The sequence below is a fragment of the Sciurus vulgaris genome (genome assembly GCF_902686455.1).
Source record: "Sciurus vulgaris genome assembly, chromosome: 15".
NCBI lineage: Eukaryota > Metazoa > Chordata > Mammalia > Rodentia > Sciuridae > Sciurus > Sciurus vulgaris.
In genome coordinates, this window is record NC_136476.1 from 23,320,751 (window position 1) to 23,338,528 (window position 17,778).

The 17,778-nt window shown below is 38.8% G+C and overlaps 1 protein-coding gene across 12 annotated transcripts in view; it reads right to left on the reverse strand.

Annotated features, from left to right (window-relative positions):
- GLIS3 (GLIS family zinc finger 3) overlaps nt 1-17,778 on the reverse strand; it is a 424,300-nt gene that overhangs the window by 283,205 nt on the left and 123,317 nt on the right. For 8 of the 12 annotated variants that reach the window (XM_079113034.1, XM_079113032.1, XM_079113033.1 and 5 more), the window contains one exon: nt 6,072-6,279. The exons of the other annotated variants lie outside the window; for them this stretch is intronic. In XM_079113034.1, coding sequence (XP_078969160.1) covers nt 6,072-6,202 — 131 coding nt within the window. In that variant the 5' untranslated portion in view covers nt 6,203-6,279. The remainder of the gene's footprint in view (nt 1-6,071; nt 6,280-17,778) is intronic. 12 annotated transcript variants of the gene reach the window in all.

Below are 17,778 nucleotides of genomic sequence, written 5' to 3' on the forward strand. Positions count from 1 at the left end.
TAGATTTTTGATGAACTCTTAAATCAGAGAAGCTTTGGGCTGAGAGTAGATCATTCACTTTCAGTAGCTCATTTTACAGTATTTCCCTTCCTGTTCTTACCCTTTACTAAATAAGCTTCATGTCTCACAATATATTATCTACATAACAAAATGGTTCATAATGTAACTCAGGACCCTTTAAAATTCATCTTTATTTAAAAAGAATTGAAGAAAAAAAGCTGTGCCCCTCGGACAGAAAGTCTGTCACAAAGAGGTTACCCATATAGACATTCAGAACCGATACTGCATTCCCTGACTCAGACTCAGTGCACAGCAGAAAAGCTTGTCTTATTTATGTGTATCTGCACTGCCTTTCTACAGAGATCTATTTTGGGATAATAAAATTAATCACAACATAATGTTATAGAAAATGTCTGCCTTTCCCAAAATGAACACATTTACTATCTCTAGCTGTTAAATATCAACCTGTTGCAACCTGGAACAAGGGAAAAAGAGAAACATTTTTATCCCACCTGTTCCTCTTACTCCACCTCATAAAATGGGAGCCAGGAATGCAGTTTCCTATAAGCACTGAGATATTAGCAAGAAAACAGCTCTGAAAAGCACACTATGGGGTGATAACACTGTGCTCAACATGATGTTACCATCAGGTGAAGTAATGTTTACCAATGACAAACACAGCCAGAATTTATATCCAGTTGCCCTTGACATAGATTTTTTTCTTGGTCCACATCCTTACATTTGGGCTGAAGTCCTTCTTCAAGCCCCAAAGTGTTTTCTGAACCATCTGTTTTTTAATTCCCTGTGGACACTTTTCAATTATTTTCTTAGCACACTTGCAGCATGTGGCTCTTCCTGCAGAGCTCAGCAGAAGGCTTCTGGTGATTGGATGTCAAAGGCCTTTTGGTCCCTTCCCCAGTGGGATTCAGGAATTGCTTTTAGACCCAAGCTAAATCAGTAGATACGTCATATTTGAAGCAGAGACAACTGACTTTGCTTTACACCCTGAGAAGGTTTATAGAACATCAAGAACAAGAGCTTCACTAGTACCAAATGGCTGAGTGGACGTCCATTCTCAGGTGGCACATTTGCCTGTGTCATTTTAGAACATATCAGATTTATTTATTTTATTTTATTTTTTTGTGGTGCCAGGGATTGAACCCAGGACCTTGCGCTTATGAGGCAAGCACTCTACCAACTGAGCTACATCCCCAACACCAGAACATATCAGATTTTTCAGCAGTGACCAACAGACAGAGTATTTTATCTACCTCGATTAACTTTGCTTATGAAATTATACTATTTGGTTTGAGGTTCAGCCTGTAGTGAGACATGTTCATTGTTCCATTGTTGAAAGATGATTCTCATTTTTCTCGAATTACACCTGACTGTGGCTTAATTTAAATCTGAATATAACCCTGTGTAGGTACTTTGTTTAATACCTTGGACATCTTAGTTTTCTAGGACAGTTACCATATATTTTTCAGAAAGCAAAGTCTATATTCTATCATTAAAGCAATTAGTCTGAATAGCACTCTCTCTCTCTCTCTCTCTCTCTCTCTCTCTCCAGTCAGTCTCCCTCCTATCTCCTATGCAGTAATCCAGACCTTTCAACCTTTCACAGTTCTAATGCATGGAATCTCTCCCCAACACACCAGCTCTTGATAAGAGTCTTCTTTCCAAATAGGTTATATACTGTCTGCACACCTAGAAGCACATGTGAATATTTTCCTTGAGAGAAGTCAAAGTCTCTCAACACTAGGGGCAATTTTTTTCTCCCCAGTACCTATCAGAGTGTTAGATAAATACTAAGTACTCAAAAAACTGTTGATTAACAAGGTAAATAAATAATCATCATGATGATAACTATCCATTATTTGTAGTTTACAAAGTATTTTTCTTCTATGTATCTTCTTATTTGGTATGGCATGTGAGGCAAGTAAACTGGATTTTTAATCAATTCTGTTACACAAAGAATAAGACTAAGGTTCTGTGAAATTCCTCCTGGTCTCACAACACACACACACACACACACACACACACACACACACACACACACACAGAAACGGGTGGAGGGGACAAAGTCCTCAGCGAATAACAAACGAAGCAGCATGTGACAGGCAAAGCCTTAGCTGGATCACATACATTCTCTATTGCTTTTCTCACACTGCATCTCATGTGTGGTCCATAATGCTCTGCTTCACTAAAGACCTGGTAAAACCAGCTTCAAGTCACACAAGCTACAACTGGAACACAAATTTTCTGTTCTTTCTGCAACAATATGTTGAATGAGTGTGAGAACTGCCAAGAATTCTTGCCTGTAACCCCTGCTGCTACAACACCAGGCCTGTGGGAAAGAAAGTGACAGAGTTCAGAGAGCTATGTCACCATACTGAGAACAATCTCCATTTCCATATGTTCATCTGTTCCTAAGGATACTATTTCTGGTGACTGGTTTATTTGGAGCTATATGTGAAAAGAAAGGAGATATATCTTGAACAAAATAAAAGCAATATGAACAACTCAGAAACCATCAGCAAAAAGGATTAGGATGGCTGGTAAGGTAAGAACTAAGTAAGTCATGGAGCCATAAGAGGGAGGATGACCCAAGTTGGATTCCTTGGTTCAATGCCAAACTTAAAAGAAGTTCTAACTTAAAGATCATGCAGAACTCAAACTGACACTCATACGAATATATATATTTCATATATACACAGATATGGAAAGGAAAATCAGTTCTAGTCTATCTGGAAGTTCTTATCTATGTGTCCTGCTAGATCACTCAAAAGAATTAGAAGTGCATCTGATCACAGAGTGGCTTTATAAAATGTTAGGGCTTATAGAGAGTCCAGAATCCATTCTTAGCCTGTGCTCTTCCTCTGAGCTTTGTGGACATATTCCAAACAAAAAGACAATCACTCCTAAGAATTTCTAATAGAAGATAAAGAGATAAAAGTGGCACCTTTCTGGATGTAGAATAACATTATCAGGCAATGGGTGAGTTTTGTGAATGACAAGCAAGTGACGCTGCAGGAAGCATTTAGATTTTCTGTGTCTTGGGGCCCATCATGTCTTCAATAGAGATAATACTAGAAGGTAGTACAAACATTCAATCATAAAATGTAGAATCAAAAATTGCATGTGCAAACCAGAAAAGCTAAATACATTCCAAACTCATGCAAACAGCATCCCATTTCTTCCATTGCCCGACCTTTGCTAGATGGGAATATGAATCCGTTGCATGAGATTACTGTATCAGTACCTTGGCCTTGTCACTTTAGGAGAAATACGTACAACAGCCTCTGCAGTACAGACTTTTGGCAATGCCTAAAATGGGAATGGTTCCTGGATCTTCAAAATACCAAGGTATAAGTTGGCATTTATCATTAAGTCAGGCTAGTTAGAAATGGTTTGGAAATTAATCAAAGTAAATGCACAGTACTGGAGCACAAATCTCACCAATGAATTAGACAGAAACCAACAAAGCTAAGGAAAAAGTGCTTTTTTCAAGATGAGCACCCAAGAAAAAAATGTACTTAAATGAATTTTTTAAAAATACAGCCAATACATCCATGAAAACTGCCCGATTGTATCAATAATGAACAAATACAAATTAGGATAAAATATAATTTTGTACCTCTGATGGCAAAACTTATATACTTAAAGAAAACTTATAAAAATACTACCTAATATTTGGTAAGGTCAGAGAAAACAGGAACTCTCTTAGACTGTTAGTGAATTTATAAATGGGTAGGTCTTTTGTACGGTGCAATTTGAGAAGACATATTAAGAGCTGAAAATTGTACATTTCCTTTAACCCAGCAAATTTTACTTTAAGAATTTATTCTAATAATCAGAGAGGTGCAATAAAAGAGTTACAGGGTTAATGCAATAAAGCATAATTTATAATACTGAAATAAGGGGAAAGAACTAAATCCCTAGTAATAAAAGACTGATAAGAATTACTGTTTTATTTATATACTTTCTTTATAAAATGGAATCTGGAGCAGAAAGAAACCATTATTACAAAAGAGTTATAATATATGAACTGAAAAAGTAATTATAAAACTATGTCAATTATTAGGTCAATTTAGTGGAAAGAAAAACCAATGCTTATGATGCATGCATTTGCATACACCTGGAAGGATGTCTATCAAAATTCTACTCATGATTTTCCTTGGGTGGTATAATTCTTACTTTAGGAATTACAGGAATTATATGGGTAATTAGATAAAACAATACATTTTGCAGCTTTTCACAGGCAGACCATCTCTCAGGCTGAACTGTCTCCAGTCCCTATTTGCCTCCAGCAGACTCCTGATGGATAAGGCACTTAAGATGATGACCTCACCAACTTCTCTGCGACAGTAACATGCCTTCCAGTTTGAACTGCTGCCTCTTACCCTTTCTCTCCTCTGATGGAACACACAAACCAATTTAAAGATCACAAATAATATGCGACCTTTCCAAATTGCTAAAAGTAGGTTCCATCCTTCACTAAGCCACTCCTCAACTCCTGTTTCTATGTTCATCCTGCAAAAAAATTTTTTGCTCATAGAAGGGCTCACAGAATACATAGTCAAAAACACCTGTCAGGGTATCATTATGGTGTTGCCTTTTAAGGATATAAAATTATGCTAAGGAATCAAATGTGCCAGAAAACACTGAGATAATGACCCTCTCTGGCCGACCCATGAAAGGGACTGCATAAGGTACGTGGCTTGAGCAGCCCTGTGCTCTGCCACCATCAGCTTCTCCATTAATTATGACTCTGCCTTCAAGGCATGGGCTGGACTTGCCACAGACAGGAAGCTGAAGGCTTCCCATTGACACCCACCCATGAGCACAGTTAATTTTACATGCAGCACTCAGCAAGTCTGAGGAGTCCCTCAAGGCATAATCATCAATGGGAAAATGACAGCAGCTTCCCATCACAAAAAGTCTCAGCTGAAAAACAACTTTCCACCTCATGAAAAAATTGGCATAAATAAATGATCCAGGAACTATGATTTCAGAGTCTCAAATGGCAGCTAGGAGGATTGTGCACGAAGACAAGAGCGGAAAAGAGGGGGAGTAGGAAGGAAAGGAAGAAGAAACAGGGTCTCAGAACCACATGGCCTCTTAGTGGGTTACAGCCCCCCAAGAAGAGGAAACAGGGGCCCAGAGAGTAAACCAGATCAGTTCCAGCAGAAACAGGACTCAGAGACAAAAACTTTGGATTGTGCTTTTCCAAGAAGTTAACTTGTAAAGATGAAATAATCAACTTCAAAAAGAAACAGACTTTAAACACTGTAGTTTGGTTTTATGGTCTCCCTAATATCAGTCTTAAGAGAGATGAAAATTTGAGGGGGTGATTTCTCTTTTCTAATTAGTTCTCCCCTATGGAGATAGATATGCGGCACTTATTGTACCTACTTATTCTGCCACCTAATCAGACATCATGTTGAAATGTTATGTAACTCATACGTGAAAATATGTCTTCCCCGACATATCATAAAGCCTTAAAAAGTTTGATTTATGTCTTCATTCTTTCTACTATCTCTCTAAACTTTGACTATTATATTACACAGACAGTAGGTACTTGATACATATTTAGGCAGACTGGTGGATGGGTGGATAGGCAGATGGACAGATCATGAAAACAGCTTGACAAGCAGCGTTGAGACTGAAAGCGATATACCAAAACCCATCAGGTAAGAAAGGTGTGCATGGAACATCAATTAGGCCATGACATGACTCGCTTCACCAAGAACTGACAAATTTACACACAGGCCTTCAGTCAGAGACTCAAAATCTCAAAATGGGCATTCATTTCACTCATACCACAAAATAGCAGGTATTAAAACCATTCCTCCCAATTAAGAGGACACAATGGCACATACTTAAGTTGTTAGCATTCCCCTACAACACTTGCATTAGAAAGAGTTGCTTGGGAGTATGTGTGTGTAGGTGAATGTGTGTGTGTGTGTGTGTGTATGTGCGCGCCCACGTGCATTCAGGTATAGAAGGGAAAACACTCGTAAGGTGTGATTATACCGCAAAGAAGGGGGGAAAAAAAAGTAACTTGAGACCTGGTATCTGAAGGAGGTATATTCAGGTTGGCTGCATTCACTGCCCTCTGTAAGCTAGGACTGATCTGCTTGCATGCTGTGGAGACCTGGCTTGCTGGAGGTGAAATGGGTCCCAGTCGCTGAACCATCATGGGACTGCTGGTGACCACTAGATTGTTGCAGCTGCCTTTTCCAATGGACTTGCACTGAGGCCCAAAGCCCAGAGCCCCTAAAAACAAATGAATCAGGTTAGCTTTTATGTCCCTTACATGAGAGATCAGTAAATACACACAAGTGCACACTTATATCAGGACCCATCTTGAAAGGCAGTCCTCAGATCTTCCCTTTTTAGTACGGGTGATACCAAAAATCTTTCTCTAATTCCAATTGGAAAGTCATAAAGCTACAACAGAAACCCTTCCGTAATAACTACTTAAATAAAATGTGGTTAAATTTCACTTCTCTACAGAAGCGAGAATCTTATTTTGAGAATGATATTGAAAGCCATATCTCATATCTTTATCTAAAGGGTTAAGGTGGTAGGGAGATAGAATTACCTGTATCAAACCAAAGTGTTCAGGGTTTTTTTTTGCTCCCCACCACCCCCCCGACTTGAATCACCCAGCAAGAAAAGTTGACACTACTTAAAAAAAAAAAAAAAAAAAAAAAAAAAAAAACTTGTTTAACTGGTTTACTTCATTCCCAAATTCCAAATCTGGACTTCCAAAAAGCCTCTTTAAAAGAATATAGTATGACTATGTCCCTCCAACTTTGATTTTTCCTCTTTATCCCAATATACTGTCATTGAACACATACCTAATTTTTTAAGCAATGAGGATGAGAGAGTCTTAACAGACTCATTTGAAAAGCAGCATGGTAACTAAATTTGACATTGGTTTTTCATTTGCATTAGTTGCAACCTTCCAGTGTCGAAAAGTTTGGTACATACCCAAAAGAAAGAAAAAAAGAAGAAACCCACAAGAATCTGTGTTGTTATGGAAAAGTGAAAAGCAAAGGAAAAAAAGGCAAACACTGCCATGACCAATTTATAAAAAATAATAATAATAGTTGAATCATTCTAGACATTCTTTTTACATGGATGTACTTGCCCAAACTTTTTTTTTTTTTTTTTTTTGCCAACTACCTGGTCAAGTGTCAGCAACTATACACTCTGTTCCCAAATACAACAAATGAAAATAAATATGATCTCAGTTTTTAACAAATCAGGATCTAAAATTTTCTCACTAAAGTTCCCATTTTTTTCATTGATATATTTGGGATCAAAGTAGGTGAAAAGTGTCACTGTAACTTTCTTTAGCCCTAAAGTCATGCTTTCCTATTGTGTTTTTCCCAAAATTAAATCAATAGCCAAAAAGTATTTTTACTTGTCGCCTTCTGAAACATTTTCTTCCGGAAGTCTCTGAAGCCAAAGGACAAACAAGGCACTGGAACAATAGCTATGGCCCCATCATTGCAGCCACATCTCAAAAATGCTGTTAAAGTCACAGCATCCTTGGCTGGCAAAAGCCTTGCTCTAGTCCAGCCTTCTGGGAAACTAAAATCCACCAAATGACATCCAAGCAGAAACTGATACTGCTAGGGTGTACTTTCGCCACACCTGTGTCCTTAAGTTTGGGCTCCAGGATACTTGTTTTCTTCCTTGTATACTTTCCAATATCACTAACTGCAACAGAAATTTCTTGGATTTCAGTTTTTCAAATACACCCACCAGAACATCCCACCTACCCTTCCCACTGTGGCTTATGTTTGATCCATCTTCTTGTGCCTTGGACAATCAATTATAGATATTTTACTTTCATAACACATAAAACATTGTACTATTGGGGCTTCATGCTGACATCAAGAGTGGTGTGTACAGTTTTATGGAATGCATCATAAACTGAACATTTTTAAAAATCCTAAATACCAATGCATTTGTATTTCAGACTTCCTTTTTAGCTTGGAAATAGGCAATGTGGTGGTTCATAGCTTTAGTCCAGTACATAGAACACCTGAATTGCCTCCCCAACTTCCACTGTTACCAGCCATTGTTATCAAAACAACATCAGATGTCAAGTATTCTGTCAAATAGAATACCACATAGCCATATAAGACTCTCAAATCATTTCATGCCTGTTTCCTCTTTTTAATAAACAAATATTAATATCCATCTACCCCTAAAACAAAGACACATTTGCAGCTAAAATAGCACACCTAAGTAATACCACTTGATGACAGAGCATATTAATATTTCATCAAATCTAAAATGTCAATATATTGTAAGGCATACCATTATTTTGTGTACCAGTGAGAACTTGAACAGCCAATTAAATCTGAGCCTAGTATTCAAATTTCAGAGATGTTGTGATATCAAAATACACATACCTTAGAATCAATAAACACTAACGTTATTACTGAAGATTTTATTTTAACCCTTGTCTTGTTCAAGCTCTTCTCTCTGCCTGGAATGCCTTACTCTAACTTACCTAGTGAGGGCCTCTGCATCTTTAAGGTCTCAATTCAAAGGCCCCCTCCTCTATGACCTCCCTTCCCCACCTCCAACTGAGCAGCTCTGTCTAACTCTTCCTTTTGTTCCCCTTTGGCCTCCTGTAATATACCTGCCTCAGCACCTGGCACACTTCAGGAAGTGGACTTTTTGCCTGCCTTTCATCCTCTCTGTTTTTATATATTGCAGCTTTTTAAAGGCAGAGCCCTGTGCTTGGGGCATCTCTGCTCCCTTAGCACCTAGCCCAGGGTCTGTGAATACACAGTGAAGAATGCTCAGTGGAGATGAATGATCAAAATGAAAGATAGTTATAGTGAACATTAAATATTGACCAATTATTTTCACTGAAGCCCACCTGATTGTCTTTTCTGAAATAGTGCTATTTAAGAAGAAAAAAAAAAAAAAAAAAGCAATTTCAAAGTCAATCCTTTTGATGCTTCTCCACAGTTCTGCTAACTGGAAGATGGAGTCAGTGGGAATAGTAATTATAAATCCATCTTCCTGGACCAGAATTTTTCACAGGTCAAGGCTGCCTGTGTAACTCACTCTCTACTCTAGATTCATACATCCACAATATTTTCTTGTTTCTTGTTCTGTAATAAAGAAATTAACATTAGCCTTCCTCTCTCCAATATGTCCATCTTTTTTTTTTTTTTTTTTTTTTTTACTATCCCACCTCCTACTCCCAAATTCACTGGTCAGTTTTAATGTCCTTTAAACAAAGAGAAATGACAGCTTCTGACAGAATCATAGATGATAGCCTCAAACCATGAAAATGAAAGGTAGATTTCTTGGGAACAGGGAATGTTTGTATGCAGCTATAAGAATGTTCTGGAAAACAGCATCATTTGCCTCACAAGTGGAGTCAAACAACAATTTGACCAAGAGTCACTGCGGTCAATGTGACCATCTAATTCTTTTTCTAATGCCAGACATAATGACCACCTCCAGGCTATTCAGAATCCTGCAGTGCTCTGGAGTGTGGATTCTGGGGACAGCCTGCCTGGGATCAGCTAGGTGCGTGACTTGAGCCGATTACCGAGCATTTGTGTGTCTTATTTCTATGTCTTATCATCTACAAAACAGGAAGAAAATTAACACCACCTCACAAGGTGGTGAATCTAGTATTAACATCACATATAAAGGACTCAGTACATTATCCAGCTCATAATAGGTGCTCCACGGCTGTGCACTGGTATTGTTGCTGTTATTGTTATTGTTTCACACTTGCCCTTGCTTTTTTTTGCTCCATTCTTTCTTGAAGTAAGAAGAAACAGTTCTTTATGATTCCTTGCACAAAATAAGATAGTAAATGGTGCTGTTTAATTCTCTGACCATTTCCAATGTTCTTTCTGCATCAAGCCTGGAGCCAATTTTTTTTTTTTTTAAAACCAGGTGTCATCACAGATAGAAGAAAGGTTTGTAGTTGGCCAAGTCTGAACGTTCCTTGGCTTGTCATTCCCTAAAAACAAACCGTACAACTTCTCTGACTACCAGATGTGCCAACTACTTGTGCACTGGTTCTCGTTTTGAAAGATCGCTTATTTTTAGAGACAACATGATACGTTTTTAAAATGTGTTTACTGTTCAAATAAGGATCTGAGAGGATGGCATTCTGAGTCCCACATACATTCTAAGCCAAAATTGCTGCATGCTGGTAGGGAGCCCAAGCGTTTTGCATTGGGGCTCTGAACTGAGAGGTCATCTTAGAGGAGCATATTTTAATCAATGTCTTCATCAGTTAAAAAGGTTCTCCTGAAGCCAAATAGTTGATTATGTTTCAATTATCACTGGTGAGGCTACATCTTTTCTAACTAGTTATGACTATCCATAGGTTCTCCTAAAAGTGACACAGATTCAGGGGACAACAAAAATGAGATACACCCGAGGAAAAGGGGAGACGTACTCAAAACTTTTTGGTTGTTGTTCATTCAACTGACACTTATCTAATGCCAGTCATGAACCAGGCAGTCTGTGGAGAGTGGTGAGCAAGTGGACACGATGCCCCACGGACTCACCATCAGGTCATCAAGAAACACAGCAGATCAGCCATTCATTAGGAAAGAGGTGATCCCTGCTCCTAGGGTGAGTCTCATGCAATGACTTTTTGAATAGATTAGAAATGATCATAGAAGAGCAAGTTCTATATGGTTCAACCTAACACAGATGCACAGTGTTTTGCAAGCCGAAATAAAATAGCAGTATTCAAGTCAGCCCTCCCACCCTCACTGGCTGTATGACATTGGGCAAGGTCCTTGGCTCTCTGTGCCTCAGATCCTGTTCTAAAATGGGGACATAATAGTACCTAATTCACAGGGTTGTTTGGAGCACAAAAAGGATTAGTATATATTAATATATGCCTCAGCATCTCTAAGCAGGGTTTTCCTCCCCAATATTTTACTCTAGAAAAATTTAAAATATGAAGAAAAGCTATAGCAATAGTAAAACAATCTCCAACTCTATCCAATGGTCTATGTATCCATCCATCTCCTATATATGAGCTTACTAATTTTGTTATTAATATCAATTTTTTGAACATTTGAGTTGCAGATTTCATGCCCCTCATTCCTACATATATCACCATAATGCAGCCATCAAATTCAGGACATTTAGCAATGATATAGTATTAGTGTGAAATATAACATCTATATTCAAATGTTACTAATAACACATTTAAAGCAATTATTTTCTAATCCAGTATCATGCACTGCAAAGAAAGGCTTTACGACATGCTCAAGTGGGTTTTCAAGAATGGATTAACAAACCACTGGGCATTAGGGTACCGCAGGCAGATAGAAACATAGAAACACTGAGGAAGAAGTGAGAGGTTGACAACACAGAAAACAGCATGGGTTTGTATCCTAGCTCCACCATGGATGGGCTGTGTGACCCTGGTCAAGTTACTTGAGCTCTCTGTGCCTCAGTCTCCTAATCTTAAAAGTAGGGTTAATACCAGCAGTTACTTCATTCTGTTGTAATTTATGTTTTGGGCCTGGCACTTAATAAGTGCAAAGGTTAGTTAAATTTTATTAAAGAATTTATCCCTGGTGTCTTTCTAGTATTATTCCTAGGATCCCTTTTCTCCTGAGTGTCCAGGGACTGTATGCTGAGGCCTCCCTACCCAAGGCAAAATCTCTCTCCCTTTCTCTCTCTTTTTTCTCTCTCTTTCTCTCTCTAGCTCCAGACTTTAAGCTACCCCTTTTCTTCATCTGCAGATCATCTTTCTTTCAGCTAAATGTTTTAAGAATGATTAGCTTAGACTAAGATGTCAATCACTAGCCAAATACTCAAGAGCATTTTACTACAAAACAACAATATAATAGAAAAAATTTAAATTTCAAAACTTTGGCAGCACTGAAAAAACTAATTTTTAAAACTTGGCAAGAAAAATCAGAATAAGCATTTGTGTGAGCCTCCCAGTAAACCTTTTGCTGGGCAAACCTGTTTTATGCAAGTCCTTTTTTCCCAGGTATAACAAAATTGAGGTAGTCTTGAAGGCCAATTTAAGTCATCCACAAATGAAGTTTCTGCAACTCTGAGGCTCAAATTTTTCCCTTATTTCTAGTTCTAAGCATTTAAACATGCCTACCTGGCAAGACTTCCTTTAATAAATCCAAATAAATGCCTAATGTAAAATAGGAGTCTTAAACTCCCATCAAAAGCAAACAAATTCCAAAAGCAGTTGGAAAATACTTTGATTGCCTGGGAAAATGCAGCTGACCTCTGCTGCCTGCTCATATATGTAACTCTGGTCATTTTAGCAGGTTGACTTTACCCCCCGGTTTCTTCATCTCTAGGAACAAGATCACTTTGCACACCCTAAGTGGCTGCTTCAAAGATTAGTAGAGGCCAACGCACAGGATATGCTTGCTCAGTAGAAAGTAGTTATAATTTTTGTTTTTGTTTTTGTTATTATCGTCACTATGTTACATAACAATTTGGGCCATGATGGCCAATTGGGCCATCATGGGGGAAATGATTATCTAATCTGTGTACGTAAAATGGTTGGAATACCTCTTCCTAGTTCATCATTTTCTAAGGAGAAGCAAGTCTCAGTACATACCTGGGCTTTTTCTACCGAAATAAGGAAGAACAAATGGAAACAAATGTCTCAAGAAACCCTTCTTGCTTTTCCTCTTGGAACTAAGCTTACCCACGGTGGGACCAAGTTCCCCTCCACATGGAATAAGCCTACCTGGGAGGATTTCCCTGATGGTGTTGTCCTGGACTAAGTGGATAAAATGGTCTAATTCTATGTTCCAGTTAGCAAGTCCCATGGGCTCATTCACAACTATGCCATTCCAACCTAAGGAAGAAATATTCTATATATTGTGAGTCCCCTCACAGACTCATCTATGTTCAAAATTATGGCATACACATTTTATCCATAAGGTTTATTAACTTAGTATATGTCAAAGCATTTTCTAGAATGTACCGGTGATTTTTTGGGGGGGAACACCTTCATTGGAGTTTAAATACAAAACTAATATGCATTTGTGTGTACTTTAAAAAGATAAAAATGCAGATGTAAAGAAAAAGTTTATATTCTTATACCTCCCCATTATCACTCCTTAAGATACTCAACTAAAACAGTTAAATATGTATCCTTCCACAGCTTTTTCTGAGCTCATACAAACATGAATATGTATATGTATGCTATAATTCTAAAAGCAACACGAGTTAGACACATATTGTTCCCTCTATTCTTAAGAGAAATCATCAAAATGTGCCTGTTTTGATGAAGAATCACATCTCAAAACTAATGCTTAAATAACACATCTAATTTCATAGCACACATTTTCATTCTTATAATGAAACATAGGTGCCCATCAATAATAAGGCATATAATCTTGGGCAAGTCATTTTCTCAATCTGAGTCTGTGCTTGTTCTTCTCCCAAATGGGACGACCACCAGGTATATGGGAAAACTTTTCAAGGTTTTCAGAGACACAGGTGGGCTTTTCCCCAAATACTCATACAAACACAAGTCAAAGAGGCTGCTGAAGTAAGGTCATCCAACTCTCTCTGTTGTCACTCTCCTTAGAACCAGGAATAATAAACCCCTGCATGTCAAACATATGAGGCTTGTTATGTAGTGTTTTACCAAATGTGATGTTGCCCTGCTAAGATGCAGCAGTGACAATGTCATGAACACATCTGGGTGGTTATTGTGCCACTGTGAAATACAGGAACACCTGGATGAGTGGCTAACAACACCAAAGGATGAGACTTAGAATGGAATAACTGCTTCTACATGCAAGGGCAAAGCACTTCAACTTGGCAAATGTTACAAATGCTCAAAATGGGACCAAACCAATAGGAAGTTCCTGTCTCCATGGAACTTACAATCTTGAAGCACTAAGACAGACTCACCTTGGAACAACCACATGGTGTCACTGGTTTAGACATGCAGCTATATCATAGAGACGTGAGGAGCTCAGAGAAGAGGGAGGGCAATCTCCACATAACAAAAAATTCACTGAGGAATAATAACCACAAAGACGTTTCCCAAAGTTCTTCAGTGTGTCCAAAAGTATTCAATGATAAATAAGTTTATGGAGATGTCCATAGTCAAACAACTTTGAAAAACTCTGATAGTTTAACACATCTTTTTATCAGATCCTTTAAAATGAAAATGCATATACTAACGCTTTTGGAGAAGCAAATAATACACAAAATGCATTTGTTTGGGGAGGGATTTCCCCGCTAGGGACTCACCCCAGACTGGAATTCTAAGGAACAGTGGTTAGAAACCAGTAAGTTAAAATAGGAAGGAAGAAGAGGCATGTGAGTGAGAAGGAAGTAGCAGGGTGTAGACATGGAAGCAGGAGTGAGGGAGGCGCAATGTGTCATAGGGAATGAGGAGTCAGAAGAGCCTGAAGGAGATGTCTCTGCCCAGGAGAATCGTCAAGGACACAGCTCAGAGGCTTGCTTCAGGTGACCTAAAGGGCAAGTGCTGTAGTTTGGATCTGGATCTGTTGGGAAAAGATGGGGCCTAGTTGGAGGTTTGGGGGTCATTGGAGATATGCCCATAGGGGACTATGAGATTCCAGTCTTTTCCTCCATTCATTTTCACTTTCCTGCTATTATATAGATGGCTTTGCCCACCATGTACTTCCTACTATGACAGGCTATCTTGCTGTAGGTCAAAAAGCAGTGGGGCCTACCTATTTTGGATTGAAATCTATGAAACCATGAGCCAAAACAGACCTTTTCTCTTTATAAGTTGATTCGCTCATGTATTTTATTATAGTAAAAAAAGTTGAAAACAACTTAAAAGTCGGACATTATGTATTCACCAATGACTCCACACCTGGCTATAAGTTAGTATCCCCAAAGATACTTCTCAAAACACAAATTCCTACCCTTCACCCCAAATCCACTAAACCAGATGGTACTGGTAAATGGTTGGCTGGCATGTATTTAGGGCCCCATGTTATGGCAATGGCGCATTCCACTGGCAGCAGAATTCACCCAAGATAAATCCAGTAGAAATGGGCAGGAAGACTGAAGAAGCACAAAAACCAGAAAGGAGATGAAGAGTACAGAAAGCCCAGGATGAGAAATGACAAAATAAGAAAGCAGTGATTATGGAATTGAATAAAGTAAGATTGAGGATTTTATATTTATTTAATAAAGATTCAGAAAATCAAAGTTTCAAAGTTGGGGAACATCATACAAAGTCTGTTTTGTGACTTCATTCCAGAGTGAGCGGATACACAGTTCAAATGCAAACCTGGAGAGATTCCCATGAGTAATGCCAACTCCACCACCCAGCCCTCATGGGTTCAGCTTGACCCTCTGGGTGTTTATCCCACAAGAACATAACTTCCACACCAATACTCTTCCAACCTCAGTCAACGTTCAGGAATGTTGTCTACAAAGTAGGAACCATGAGCCTTACTCATTTAATTCAGGTATTAAATGGAGTCACATTTATACTCTGAGAGATTCAAAAATGTCATATTCCTTTCTATAATGCTCAGTGCCCTGGATGAAGGCACTCATTAAGCCTCAGTCTTAACTCCCAGCGGCTGGGCACTCCTGGTAAGATGTTATTAAGAATACATAGCTCCAAGCCACTTCATAAAGATGGGAGGATAAATTAAACAATATTCCAGGGTTTATATTCTAAAGTCCCATCAGTCAGCTATTGTACATCAATTATCAACTAATTAGTAGAGAGTGCTTATGCTGACCCTTCTGTTCTCTCTTGTAATGATTTGCCAAGTTAACTGAAAGCTGCTCTGCTCCATAGAGACTCTTAGTATAGCAAGAGTGTTAAATAAAGTTCACCTACAATTAGCCCAGAAAACCAAAGAGGAAATGTAAGCACATTTTACTGCTTTTCCCTCGACAAATTTTTCTCACAATCCCATGGGAAAAAAGCGGATATATTTGTTAAATAAGCAAACTGTTACTCTGAAAAACTGAAATACCAGTACAAGCACAATTCAGCAATTTATCACTCACTGATCAGGTGTCTGTTTATTGCACCCATGCTCCGTGCTATCGTATGTATTCCAAGGAGTGTGGGTACAGAGATGAGTCAGACTATTCTTGCCTACAGTTGAATTTAATGTGCTTAAGCCAAGGTTTACGCAATGAATTCATCTTTGGAAATATTTGAAGGTGGGAACTATTAGACTTTCAAAAAGATGACTTCTGTAAATATAAGAAAGGATGAGAGGAAGGGAGGGAGGAAGCCAAGTTTAATGGGAGAAAAATGCTTCTGTTTCCCAAAGACCATGCACAGGTCTTGTTTACAGGGCCTGGTACTGTGCTGTACTAATGGAATCTCAGGCCCTGGACTAGCCCTTGGTCAAAGAGATTCCAACCAGTTGACTGAGTTTTAACTAACACTGAAAACATTTGGGAAACACCCAACCTTAAACTGAGTTGCCTCAATGCTGAGCATAAAAGGAAAAGATCTTATACACCAGAGGAGGCTTCATGGAAAAGGTAGACTGGGGCTGAGTCTTTTTAATGGCTGTAGGGAGAGGGTAATGCAGAGTGGGCTGCCCAGAGTAAAGTGAACACAAGGCTGGGAAAGTATTCTGGAGGCAGGATGGGAAAAGTAGAAAGGAATGAAGATGCCAGAGCCAGAATGGTTTCACCAGCTGTGTGACCTTATGCAGGTCCCTTAAGTTCTCTGTGCCCATTTCTTTATCTAGAAAAAGGGGGTGAGCATTGTTCCCACCTTCCAAAGGATGTTGGCAGTACTAAATGAATCAATCTACCTAAAGTACTTAGAGTAGTGTCCTGCACACAGTAACTACTCCATGTGCCTTGAGCGCTGAGAGTCTTACTGAAGTATTACGAATCTCATAACACGCGACATCCAAAACCAAGCGCCCCACAGAGCTACAGTAAGTTTTTAAGTATGAGTATGGTGTGATGGGGAACCATCACATGTGATGTGATGTCTAGTTATGTTCAGCTCATAGAGAAGCAGAGCAAAGGTTGAAGGCAGAAACCAAACGAGGAAGACATTGCCATGATCTCAGAGACCAGAGCAGGCAGGGTAACCCCAACTTGTCTTATTAAGAAAACAAGAGGGTTACCAAAGTGCCTTCAAGAAACACTAGATTTCAAATCTTTTGTCCATAAGTCAGGGTCGTATATATCCTAACTTGCTATTTCTACCTCAGGCAACAAAAAACAACGGTTGTAAGAGAAACAGACAAGCTGTCTATCAGTGAGGCCCCTCACCACAAGGAACAATGCCTGGACCCCTCTGTCAGACAGTCGGTGCTCAATAATATTTTCTAAAAGAATAGGAGAAGAATATGACTTTTAGAGCAATTAATAAAGCAAGTATAGTTCAAGGCCACAAATGAAGTTGAGAAAGTCCCTCTTTAAATGCATGTGAGTCAGGATATGCAAGAAAGATGAGGTCCCTAGTGGCCACAATTGTTGTTATGTCCTTGTCTCTAAATTCCTGAACAGCTAGAAATGTCAGTTTGCCCCTTCTCTCCATATTCCCTCCTGCTGACACACACACACACACTCAAGGGGAAGGAAGTGTAGTCTAACCTATTCAATATAAATCAATGACTTTTTTTAAAGTATCTGAGAGGCACGCTCCCAACCAATCACTCACACTAGACATAATTCCTTAATATCTTAGAAGCTTACACTGTCACTTAAAAAATGCTAAGCTACCTTTGTTTCTCCCCACCCACAAACAGCTCCTCAGAAATGTCCAAAGAGACACATTTT